Here is a 12410-nt window from a genome sequence, read left to right as displayed (position 1 = left end):
ATCCATAAACTATATTTTAATTTAATATTTAGTGGTCAAAAAGTGTAAAATGTGCAAAATAGCTTGCTTAAAGCATGGCTAATACGTCACACTGTTAGCTAGTAATATGGGCATAGACAGTCTAAGCTTGCCAGCTAAAAAATGAGATATACTTAGCTAGAATTATTAATAAAAACCAAAAAAGCAATGAAAGTTATCAAACAAATGTGAATTAAAATAGTAGTTTATATTGTTAATTTAGATATCTACATGCAGACACGATGGAAAAATGTATTTGCGAGGAAATAGTTAGTTAAAAATATAAAATAAGCAAATTAAATTACACAGCGACTGTAAATATAGCTGGAGTACGAAGCTAGAATTATCGCTAAATGCAAATGTAGTGCAGTTCTTATCAGAGAGTGTATCCCTCCATAGTGTAGGGGTTGATGTCTGCACCTAGCAAGCAAAAGCTGCCAGGATGCGATACAGATACTTTGGGGCCTAGAAAGACATCTACTGTAACAAAATCAAGTATGTAGATCTACGTGCTGTACTGACCCCTGCTTGTGAATAAGAGAGCAGCGAGTTGAGATAGTTGAACTGATGTTGTTAGGCTGTGTGAATATTTACTAAATAAAATCTGCTTTTTGCATGTTAATCTAGAAGTTTTCACATTTTGGGAAACATAAAAAAAAGATTCTGTATGTCTCCATTTACCCCATCTCCTCCTTAACGGGAGGGCCAATGAAACTGCACAAAACGTTGCAAATGCAGCGTTTATTAACATGAAAATTATTTCGGTTTTTATATGTATTATGATTACATTAGCAACCCCCTGCGATTGCGATGTTACATTCTCCGTTTTTGTTGGTGTTATGTCTCAAATTCATCGTATGACACCAAAGGGTAGAATTACAAATTTGAAAAAGCACCGCGGAAGTTGAAAGTAGTCAAATGTAAAAGGTGTTGGTGCAGGAGTTGTTGAGTCGGTCAGCTTTGGGAGTCAAACAGATGTAGTTAGTATGTAATACGGATACATTAGCTCACATATCCCTACAGAGTTTGACGTATTTGACCTTTGACCTACTTTTGGCCCTGTTCCGGATCACAGTACTTAGCCTCCCACTTGACTCACATCCTTTTCCTGAAAGATACACTGTGATCAGCTGGCGTAAATCACAGCTCTGCTGTCACAAAGCTGAGAAGCAACGATTTACGTGAGTTATGACTGTGTGAAACAGGAACACCGAAGCGCTCGACCAGATGGCGGTGGGACCAGTGAGGGAGCACGAGGGAGACGCTGTGGAGCCCCACGCTGAGGTACAACTCTGCTTATGGGCACGCATAGAAAACACACGATGCACACATGCAGAAGCCCTGGAACAGACACGACTCCTACAGCTACTACACAGCCACGTTGGTGCTTCGTAATGAGATTTTAAACATGTAAACAGAACCATTACTTTTACATCTGGGTGTGTAATTTGGCTTTTAGTCTGTCTCGCGCTCGGCACACATGCATGTGAAGTTTCTTTGTGTGGTCCCGTGCCTGTGTGTGACTCCCAGTAAAACAGACCACAAGCAGTAGCGTAGACGCATCCAGCACTGTACTCCCACCAGCTAAAATTTAGCTGATTTATTTACTTCATGGTGTACTCACTACTCCTCTCCTTCACAGCCAGAAGAAGCTGCTGCTAATGGCGACGCCGATACTTCGAACTACGTTCATCACATCGTAAATCTGAAGGTGAGAGGTGCAGGATGACCCGCGGACAAACACACAGCGTTACAGGCAGTAACGGGGAGAAAGTCTCAGAAACAGTGCGGTAATGAGGGAGGTGTATACTCTTACACACACACAAAATAAGCCAGTGGGGTACGTCAGAGACAGACAGATCGGGAGCACACCGGAGCACTCAAGTTTGACAGGATGCCAAAACGCTGAGAAAAGACAGAAAATTTTGAGGGAAAAGAAGGTGAAGTAAACAAAACAAACGTTCCAGTGGGAGTTAAAGGCTCGATTCACTGAAATATTAAATAAAAAGGAATGGATCCTGACTCCTTGTGGGGTCCACGTTCTAGCTCGCAGAAAATTTTCCAAAGGTCATTGTCTGATCCTCTGAGCAGCAGCAATAAAATTGCATTTTATTGCTGCATCTCACCACCTCAACAAATAAAGGAAACTTTCTACGGGAACAGTTACAACACGGGTCAAGTGGGAACATGCTTTTCAGGCAGATTCAGGTGAAGTTGTCCTTTGAAGAGCGCTAAAACAAACCGCAAAAGAGACAGGAGAGAGGAAAAACTATGCAATCCCTACAATTGTTGAATCATTCATGCGGTAGAGGTGGCAACAGTGTAGCACATAGGCAGCTCATTAATATGAAGACAAATGCCCTGAAAGGCCTCTCTGGGAGCAAAAGATCAGAAGTGTGAAGGATGTGAGCTGAAGCTGGGGCTGATTCATCTCTCTGGAGGCGACTTGATTTCTTGAACTGGTACAGTACGGCTCCACATGTTAAAAAAAAAAGGGTTTGTCAGCGTGGGTATTGCGTGTGCGGTGGTGCAATTTCAAACGTTTTTTTATCACTAATGAGCGTTTCTCTTCATCAGGAGGACGGAGGACTCGGCATCACTTTTGTTGAGGGCGACACAGAGGCCGGGGTTGAAATCGAGAGTATATCTGAAGTGCAGGGACACACCGGCAAAGTATGTCATGCCTGATGAGACCTTCTGTACCGTGGACGTTTAGCTGCCTTTGCTAATCTAAGCTGTTTATGTGCTGTGAGCAGGAGGGGTGCATGAAACCTGGGGACAAACTCTTAGCTGTGAATGGCGAGTCTGTGCTCGGATACACTGTTGAAAAGGTAAGGGCATTACTCTGGAAATAACCTTTCATGTCTGTGCTGTTTATTAGTAGCCACAAGGTGAAAGGTGTGATCGGTATTCTTGTTTTTTTAGGTCTCGTCACTGCTGAGAAAAGCCGCAGGTCCAGTGAAGCTAACCTTTGCTACAAAGGAGATCCCCCCTTCTTTCGCCTGTGTCCAGTCGATCTGCCAGGACACAAGCTTTTCAGATGGAGTCCTCGCTAGCGTACCCAGCATGCCTAGCATCTTCCCAAGTCAGCCAGAGGCAGAAGCAGCCACCAGTGAGTTCGTTTTACTTGGTTTTAATTTTCTAGAACTGTATTGTCAGTTTTGTCAGGTGAAAAGAACAGACGTGCTTCTCCGTTTTAGGTCTTAGTCGCTCATCCACCCCTTCCGCTCTGGCCTCTGACCCGACGACCTGCCCCATCATCCCCGGCTGTGAAACAACCATCGACATCTCCAAGGGCCGCACAGGCCTGGGCCTCAGCATCGTGGGAGGCTGTGACACTCTGCTGGTAGGAAACCAGACAAATAGCAGTAGCAGTCAGCTAATGAGGGGAAAAACACGAGCTGGTCTCCCTGATGTGCTTAGATTTAGTCAATAATAATAATAAAACGTGGCTCTTTTCCACAGTTTGTTTTCGTCCTGTCTTCCTGGGTCTGTCGGGTGTTTCTTCCTGTGGAAAGGGAGTTTTTCCTTCCCACTGTCGCCCAGTGCCTGCTCGCAGGAGGGTCCTCATATTGTTGAGGTTTTCTCTGTATTATTGTATCCACTACAAAGCACCTTGAGGCATCTTCTGTTGTGATTTGACACTTTATATAAATAAACTTTTATTGATTTGAATAATAACAAACAGTAAATCTGCAGGTTTAGCTGTGCGTTCCCAGCCACAATGCCACCCACTTAGATTCTTTGCTGGTAGCACAACTCAGGTTCTCAGGAATGTAGGAAACGATGCTGTCACGGCCTTCGTCTCCTCCTCCTCTTCTTCTCGTTGCCCCTGCCATCCTCCCCTCGTCCCATCTATTCTGTCTGCTCAGTCAGGCTTGGGGGAGCAGCTCTTTGTCTGGCCTCAGCCGTGGCGGACAACGTCCTGCCCCTGGAATGCAACATCAGGAGCACAGGAACACACACATTCACAGAAGCAGTAATCCAAATTTATGTCTGTTTGCCAACAAACACACACAAAAAAATTTGCTGTGTACACATACTTTAAAAAGTCAACAAATACTCTTTCCCCTCCCGGCCCAATTTGTCTTGTATCCATTTAATATCCTCCAAATAAATGCTAAATGTCTTCCTTCCATCTTTTTTTCTTGTTTTGTTTTGTTTTGTCCTAATTAACTCACTTTTTCCACTCTCTCTCTTTATCTCCAGGGGGCCATCATTATCCACGAAGTTTATGAAGAAGGGGCGGCCTCCAAAGATGGGAGGTTGTGGGCAGGAGACCAAATCTTAGAGGTGAGCTGCAGCATAATGAGCGTAACCCAGGAGCCAGGTTAAACTATATTTCGATGAGACATGCCCGAAGAGTCTCAGCATGAACGCTTGGATTTTTAAAGTCTGACAATACGATATATGTTGAGCAACAGCATAGATATATATTAACAGCAATAAGAACCTCTAAAAGCACTTAAAACCAAACCGCTTTTTGCTTTTAGCAAGATAATATACCGCAGACCGCAGCGATTATGAGTGAAAAGTGAAAGAAAACCTGTACAAATGCCGTGTGCATTATGCGCCTTGACAAGTTAAGCACCCGAGCTCTTTCTTGGGTTTGCCCTCCGTCTGACCCCGTGCTTTGTCACGGAGAGAGGGCAGGGGTGGAGCCCGGGAGTTGAGTTATTGTAGCTCAATCACTAGATCTGAATTGAAACACACGCCCTTATGACTTAATAGCTCTCCACTATTCACTCCTGTCCCTGAGCCAGGCTGCTGTGTTTAGAAAATAAGGTCAGCGAGGGAAAGTGAAAAGAGCAGCTTCCCACTCTGCAGTCATGCCATTAGATACTATGGGGAAAAAATAAAATCCACTGCATGTGCACGGTGAAAGATAATATGGTATTTTCCCTCCTTTAAATGTGGTTTGAAAAAAGAAAAGAAGAAAAAGCTGGGCATTGCTCTTAGACTGACCACTGGAGCATCTCACAGGGGTTTGTGGGAAGGTTTCCCTGCTGTACTTTAAGTCAAGCATCAGCCTGTGATTTCAAAGGAATGACCTAGTTTCCTTATATCTAAAGCAGAAAAAGTTTAAAGGAAACTTTGTGCGTTAAATGAGGCTGTTAGAACTTTTTATATATAATCCTCCGCTGCAGTTAACTTATACACGTGAACAGAAGATAAGGCCTCTGCTACTTTAACCAAATATGGCCGAGCGAGTAGCTGGATCAAAACCTACGCACGCATTCTCTCATCACAGGTGAACGGCATCGACCTGCGAGCGGCCAGTCACGACGAAGCCATCAACGTGCTGCGGCAGACGCCGCAGAAGGTCCGGCTGGCGGTCTACAGGGACGAGGCCCAGTACAAGGAGGAAGACCTGTGGGACTCCTTCACCGTGGAGCTGCACAAGAATCCTGGCCAGGGCCTGGGACTGAGCATTGTCGGGAGGAGGTGGGAATGTTGTTAGAATCAGCTCTGCTGCTTAGAGCGTTTACATATATCAATAGCAGAGTAGTGACTCCACTAGATGCTTTCTGGGTCACAGTAGGTGTTAGCGTGTTGAAAAATACATAGAAGCAAACAAGGAATTGAAAACATTCTAGATTTTTGAAATGTAATTATCACCCTACTTTATAATTATATTGTTTTGACTTTTTTTAATGCAGATCGCGGGATCAGAGGTACCTTTTGTATGTTATCTGTTTTTATACTCCATAGTTGGGAGAGTGAGGTCATTGCTTTTACTTCTATGATGTTTCTGTCCATGCAGCCATCAGTTAAACCAGTTTTACTTACCAACAAAAGTCATTGTGTTTGGTGTAAGCACGCAGATTAAGTAAAATCCCTTCTTTCCCACACGACATGTCTGTTACAAAGACATGAAATCATTATGTTTTTTTCAGCAGGAAATCAAAAAGAGATCATAAATTTTTTATGTCTAGCTTGAACAGATCGTGGCTAAATGAAGGTTTTTTTCTGCGTGACTGCATTTTCATATGAGTCAACAGAACAGGTTTGTATTTCAGTCATTCTCCTCGGTACTAGTGGCGGTTCTCGCCTCGCTGTGTTACCAGAGACGGAGCTGAAAGCACTTGTTGCGTCAGCGTGAAAATCTCGCTACTGTTGCTAGCACTCGATCAGCAAAGAAAGATTTACAAAGTTATCACTGGGATAAGAGCAGGCAGGTTGCGGAGCGTCTATAAGCCCTCTGGATTTCTGCGTGCATGTAAATGTTTTATGCTGACAGATTCGGTCCCGTGGTCGAAGTTTGTGAGGAGACAGGGGTCAGGGTTAAATATCCCAAGCTGGTGTCAAAGGTTAAACAGTTTGGACAGTTTTTAGCACAGTTGTAACATTTCGGCCTCTGTCACAGTGGTTTTGCTACACACGTGGCAAGAAAAAGGTTAAAATTCTCAAAAGGATGGAAAAGACAGGAGCCCAGACGACCTACGAAAAAGGAAAATATGCAAGCTAGCAGTTAGTGGTGAGCAGTTGTGACAGCCAAGTATCTCTGGCACCGAGGACTGAGTGGGATCAAGTTGCCTTGCTTCACAGCTACTGCTTGTGCTAGTTCTTATCCACGTGGAGATTGGCACCTCAGATATGCAAAGTCCACGGCTCAGATGTGCTTCTGAACAAAGAAGAAAAGGCAGAGGCTTAAGATAAGTCATCTTTTCTTCCTGCACGTTATATTCTCACTCACAGCGAGCGCAGAATTTGACTCTGTTGACCGTGAACCGAAGCCTCCAACACCACAATACTGTCAAAGTGATCGCTGGTTAATATTCTGTTATACAAGCCACACTCAGGCAGCTCCATTGGAAAAGCCTGAAATTGCCAGATCAATACTGTACCAGCAATAACAAGTTAAAAAACAGAGCTCTGGAAAATTGTAGGATTAAGGTCAGCAATTTGAGAAAAGGAGATTTAGCGATCCTCAGCAGAGTGCTGCACGCGGTCACAGACGTGTCGTGCCTACTTCCAAGTCTCAGTCTTCCCGTCTCTCCGAGCAGGAACGACACAGGGGTGTTTGTGTCCGACATCGTGAAAGGAGGTTTGGTGGACGCTGACGGTCGGCTGATGCAGGGCGACCAGATACTGTCGGTCAACGGTGAGGACGTCCGGTCAGCCACTCAGGAGGCCACGGCTGCGCTGCTGAAGGTAGTCCCGCTCCGCAGGCGCAATCGTCAAAGTGTGCAGGACAATTAAAGGCGAATAACCGTACAATAATGCCTGTGTGTTGTGTTGCAGTGCTGCGTGGGATCTATCAAAATGGAAGTGGGGCGGTTTAAGGCGGGACCCTTCCACTCGGAAAGAAGGCTCTCTCAAAGCAGCCAGGTGGTGTAGCGCTCATTTACCTGATGACATAGTGGTTAAAACAGAAGTAGCTTATTTTTAACCCAATCATGCAAAATTACACTAGTAAAAAAAATAAAAGGCAGAAAATGAGCGCTTTGGAGCTGAATAGAAATTCCTCTTATCTAATGCCTGACAAGAAAACGCTCTGAATGCTTTTGTTTCAGATGAGTGAGACAGGAAGCGCCAAGGTGGTCTCTCAGCCGTGTTCAGATCCTGACACCCTTCCTGGCGACCCTGACAGGCTTAGTACAAGCCAAGAATGTAAGTACGGCAAGACTGTAAGTGTAAACAAGCAGATCGAAATCCACTGCGAATATCGGTCAAATTGCGGGAAAAGAAAAGGCGGGACGACTCATCAGAGCGACGCGTTTGTTTCAGACCCGGAGCATCAGGAAGTCAGAACAGTGGAGTTCACTAAAGGCCCCGCTGATTCTCTGGGCGTCAGCATAGCGGGCGGAGTGGGCAGCCCCCTGGGCGACATCCCCATCTTCATCGCCATGATGAATCCCGTCGGACTGGCTGCTCAGACCCAGAATCTCAAGGTATGAGACCTTTTCTTGGCCACCTCCCTCCCAGATCTTTGGCTCTCATCAGAAATTATGCATATCTCCAATTCTTGTGTGGGATTTAATGCGAATCTCATTTATTTACTCCCACTCGCTCAGTGTATGTATTCTCAGCAGCTCCCAGAGGCCGCGAGCTCTTAACCTTTAGCTGTGACCTTCACAGAAAAACTGACAATTGAAACTGTGTTAGACTGAGGCTGGAGGAGGACAATAGCCATTTGCTAACGTGGATAATAAATCTCCCACTCCTGTATTAAGGCCATTAAGCCCACAGAAGGACTCATTGAAATGAATAGGGTGAATCCTGAATGGTATATTCATGCCGTTTTATCATTTCAGGCTGAAAGAGAAAAGAGAGCGCGGCGTAATGAAATTACTCAGCTGAACCGTGAATTTACGTTTTTTGTGCGGCCTAATAATGAGAGCACAGAAATCAGCAGTGACAGATGCGAGTTTCAGACGGTGGGCACCGCTTTTATGACGCTGACATGCAGCAGGCTGCTCGAAACATCCAAACTGTTCTTTGGAAAGTGTGAAAAGTTTCTGCTGCACTGCACATCTGCACTGTTTCCCCCTCAAAATGTTCTAAACTCTCACTTTTTCAGATCGGGGACCGAATCGTCAGCATATGTGGAACCTCTGCTGAAGGCATGAGCCACTCTCAGGCAGTCGCCCTGCTCAAGAACGCGACGGGAACGATACAGCTGCAGGTCTCATATAAACGTCTTCTCTCACCTCCTGTGTTTCTACCAGATAAATCGGCAGATAAGCTGCAGCTCAGCTTGTGTCGTATTCTTCCCTTTATCTCTGTTCAAAGTGTTCAGCTGAGCACAGACGAGACAAAGGGTGGCGGTCACAGGCTTTGAAGCACCATAAAGCGCCCTCATCCAGCACTACCATCATGCTATCAGTCTTATCTGGGCAGTAAATCAACTCCAGTATTACTATAACAGAGCTGTGTTCTGTGTGTTAATGCACCTCCAGGTGGTTGCAGGTGGCGACACCACCGTGACGGGTCCCCCTCAGGAGCAGGTCGGTGGGGCTCTCACGCCCAGCTGCATCTTCCAGGACGACCTCGGGTATGATGTTCTTAGACACAGGGGCGCTCAGAGGAGGAGAACTACAGGTTGTTGCTTTGTTTTTCCTTTAAATGCCTTCTACCTTTTCCCTCAGCCCTCCTCAGTATAAGACCATCAGTCTTGATAGAGGACCAGACGGGCTGGGTTTCAGTATAGTCGGAGGGTACGGCAGCCCCCACGGAGACCTGCCCATATATGTGAAAACTGTTTTTGGAAAGGTGAGAGGCGTTTATCTGCGCCACTGTTTATCTTTGCAGAACTGACAGCCTCTGTTATTGATGGTGTGCACACGTGTGTGTTTAGGGCGCAGCAGCAGAGGACGGGCGCCTGAAGCGAGGAGACCAGATCATGGCTGTCAACGGGCAGACTCTGGAGGGGGTTTCCCACGAAGAGGCCGTCAGCATCCTGAAGAGGACCAAAGGAACCGTCATGCTCACCGTGCTGTCATAGACCGCCCCCACCTCCACACACACTATACCCACTACTCCTTATCCTCTGCTCACAACAGCATTCACTTCACCTCCGCGCACCTTTTCTGCAAACTCGCAGCAGCAGCGTGCCGCGACGCTCGTCTGTGAAAGCACCCGCACACTGAAACACAAACAGTGTGATCATGAAGAAGCTTACGCCACTGTGACGTGTGAAGGCCTGTTACAAGCACGTGTTGTGCTGAAGGCTTTACTTAGTCGTAAGGGGAATCTCAACGAGGCTGTAAATAGTATTAGAAACATTCCACCACTCTGGATTTGAAGTATTCACTGGACACTTTGGATTGTGTTTAGTGCTGTCAGCGTTAATCCCGTTAAAATGACTTTATCGCCATAACGCGGCAAATCTCCGTGAGCGAGTTAACGCGGATCCCCACGTGCGTGGCGTCAACACATTAGCGCGGTTAGCTCGTTAACGCGTTAGCGCTATCCAGCCCCACACACTGGGGGATGCGCGCTAATTCGCTAACGGTGATTTGCCACGTTAATGGCGTTAACGTCATTTTAACGAGATTAACACTGGCAGCACTAATTGTATTCCTGTATTATTATTATTATTATTACTTTGTTAACAGTCTGAGGGGTGACCCCAGACTCAGTTCAGAGCACAGAATTAAAGAAGTACCCTCGAGACAATTAGGAGATTATAGCAGGATTTAGCTAACGCCTGCATTAGCTTAAAACAGCGTTATTTGTCCGTTGCGTTGCACTGCTGTCGGCACACGCCCGTTTCTGCCACAAAACCCCCCCCAAAAAGCAAGTATCCATAACTCGACATTTCGAGTTATTTTCTTGAAATTTCGACTTATTAACTTGAAATTTCGAGAAACATAACTCGAAATTTCGAGTTATTTCGAGTTATGGATCCTTTTTTTTCCTTTAGTGGCGGAAACGGGCTTCCATACGCTGCTGAGACCGCTCTTAATCAAATGTATCGTGAAGTCACTGTAGTTTTTAGTTCTGAAGCGGCGAGAAGTCGGATATCGGAAACGTGAAGCGTGTTGACTTTTCTTTGAAGGGAAAGATGTGAAAGTGCGGCTTGAGTGTGTCTGTGTGTGAGTGTATGTGAGAGCCATTCACTGAAATATAGTGCTGCTAAAGCTGATGTGTAAGGTGTTATGTCACAGTATTTTTTAAGTATTATTGTTCACTTCCTGCAAGTGCACAGAAAAGTAAACTGACTGCTATTTAGGTTTGTATGAATGAGTGGTTAAAGAGTCCTTTATGACCTTGTTGTTTACCCGAAACAGAGTCATCCATTCTGTAGTTTTCGACGTCATTGGACAGGTGTTGTGCAGCGTAGCGTGTTCTCTGTCTGTTCTGTCTTATATCCCCGTAAATGCATTTTCAAGAGCTGTCAAAAGTGACAGTATTGCATTTATTCACACTGAATTAAATAAAAGTGACCTTTGGATTCAATCAGCGTCCCAATTTTTCTTCGTCTTGCACTTTAATGAACGCGAGATAAGAGTTAAAACGCATTCTGTCATTACATCCAGCAGGAATAGAAGCTTATCAAGCCATAAACGTGTGTTTATTAAATTAGCAATCACATTTGAGCGGCGTGCCAACTTTTCAAGTGCGCCAGCTGTTGTTGAAGCTGCCACCGAAGGGGTTATTGTGCCACACTCATCCCGTGCTACAGCGATACATCAGCTATATAAATTTTCTATCTGGGAGAGAAGCGGTGTGCTGTCGCTGCAGGTCATGTTTAAATGAAAGGCGAACAGATCTAAGTGAGGGGATAAAGTAAGTTTAAATGAAAAGTGGCCTACGCATGAACAAAGATTTATGTGGAACAGCATGTATGGTCTTGCTTGAATAGAGTCTCTGTTGTCACTAGGGACCTAATAAAGCCTGGATAGAAAGAGACGAAGCTCTCCATTAAAATATGGCATCCCATCTGTCCACACGCTGACAAGCACAGCTGCTCCACAGCTCATGCAGGGCCACAAGTCCTCTGTCTAATGAGGTGTGGGGGCTTGTTTGGTTTCGGCGGACTCTCAGAGAAGAACATGGCGGCACTTTTCTTGTAGAGGTTCACGCGATCAACCATCGGGTCACTCCTTCACCCAGGCCCTCCCAGGTCAAGACCCAGTGCTTCTACCTGCAGCTGCTCCAAGGCAAACCCCAAGTCAGTCAGCCCCTGCGTTCGACAGCTGAGCTTCCTCCCCCCAAAGCACCTGTTGTTTTAACTGCCCCAGTGGGATTAGTGGTTTCTCCAGCCCTCCTCCAGGTTCAAGAGACCCTGCTTGGTTTACACACGGCTTGTCTGCACAAGCCTTTTAGATGCGGGATCAGGTGTTGCCGCTGCGTCACGCTTGACATGAATGTATGGCCAAATGGTGTAACGTTCCACAACAATGGCGCCGAAGCTAAATCTCTCTTTTAAAAACCAAAAACATAAAAAGACTGAAGTATCAACATATCAGACAAATCTTTATTTGATTCTTACATGGGGAAAAAAAGACTTCTCTCTTGACCTCATAAATAAGAATTATAGCAGTTACATTATTTGATGTACTGTTGCATACATGTCGACTCCATGACTCATGTGTTTGACCCTGCAGCTTAGATTTGTCGATGCCTTTCAAACATTTCGGCGCTCAGTGTTACTGCCAGCTCCAGCGACGACTGAACGTTAAGCAGATAGAAACATAGTTTGTGAGTGGGCTCGGCAGCAGGCATTCCTTATGGGCAGGGAAGGCATCGGCATTACTGAAGGCCCTGGGGCTTCCAATGGCACGTGGGCCCCCGGACCCCACCACCATGCAGTTGGATGCATAGATAGCTTTTTTCCCAATTTCTTTGAGAAAAATTAATTTGTCCAAATCTAGTATCTCAAAGGGTCCCATGCTAGATATAGCTCTGGAAACATTCATGCCTACATAGCAGTTTAATCAGAT

The 12410-nt window shown here is 45.5% G+C and overlaps 1 protein-coding gene across 11 annotated transcripts in view; it reads left to right on the top strand.

Annotated features, from left to right (window-relative positions):
* The window catches only part of mpdz (multiple PDZ domain crumbs cell polarity complex component), a 51494-nt gene extending 40571 nt beyond the window's left edge, over positions 1–10923 (top strand). For 10 of the 11 annotated variants that reach the window (XM_085143930.1, XM_085143914.1, XM_085143871.1 and 7 more), the window contains 17 exons: positions 1224–1302; positions 1661–1729; positions 2596–2691; positions 2775–2849; positions 2944–3130; positions 3219–3364; positions 4228–4311; positions 5270–5463; positions 5679–5693; positions 7026–7173; positions 7264–7350; positions 7536–7632; positions 7750–7913; positions 8543–8647; positions 8922–9016; positions 9111–9234; positions 9320–10923. In XM_085143930.1, the coding sequence (XP_085000056.1) occupies positions 1224–1302; positions 1661–1729; positions 2596–2691; positions 2775–2849; positions 2944–3130; positions 3219–3364; positions 4228–4311; positions 5270–5463; positions 5679–5693; positions 7026–7173; positions 7264–7350; positions 7536–7632; positions 7750–7913; positions 8543–8647; positions 8922–9016; positions 9111–9234; positions 9320–9466 (1912 nt within the window). In that variant the 3' untranslated portion in view covers positions 9467–10923. The remainder of the gene's footprint in view (positions 1–1223; positions 1303–1660; positions 1730–2595; positions 2692–2774; positions 2850–2943; positions 3131–3218; positions 3365–4227; positions 4312–5269; positions 5464–5678; positions 5694–7025; positions 7174–7263; positions 7351–7535; positions 7633–7749; positions 7914–8542; positions 8648–8921; positions 9017–9110; positions 9235–9319) is intronic. The other variant, XM_085143864.1, reaches the window with a different exon arrangement.
* Positions 10924–12410: the final 1487 nt, after the last annotated feature.

This window comes from Neolamprologus multifasciatus, chromosome 3 (genome assembly GCF_963576455.1).
Source record: "Neolamprologus multifasciatus chromosome 3, fNeoMul1.2, whole genome shotgun sequence".
Classification (NCBI taxonomy): domain Eukaryota; kingdom Metazoa; phylum Chordata; class Actinopteri; order Cichliformes; family Cichlidae; genus Neolamprologus; species Neolamprologus multifasciatus.
This window is presented reverse-complemented; position numbering and strand designations above follow the sequence as displayed.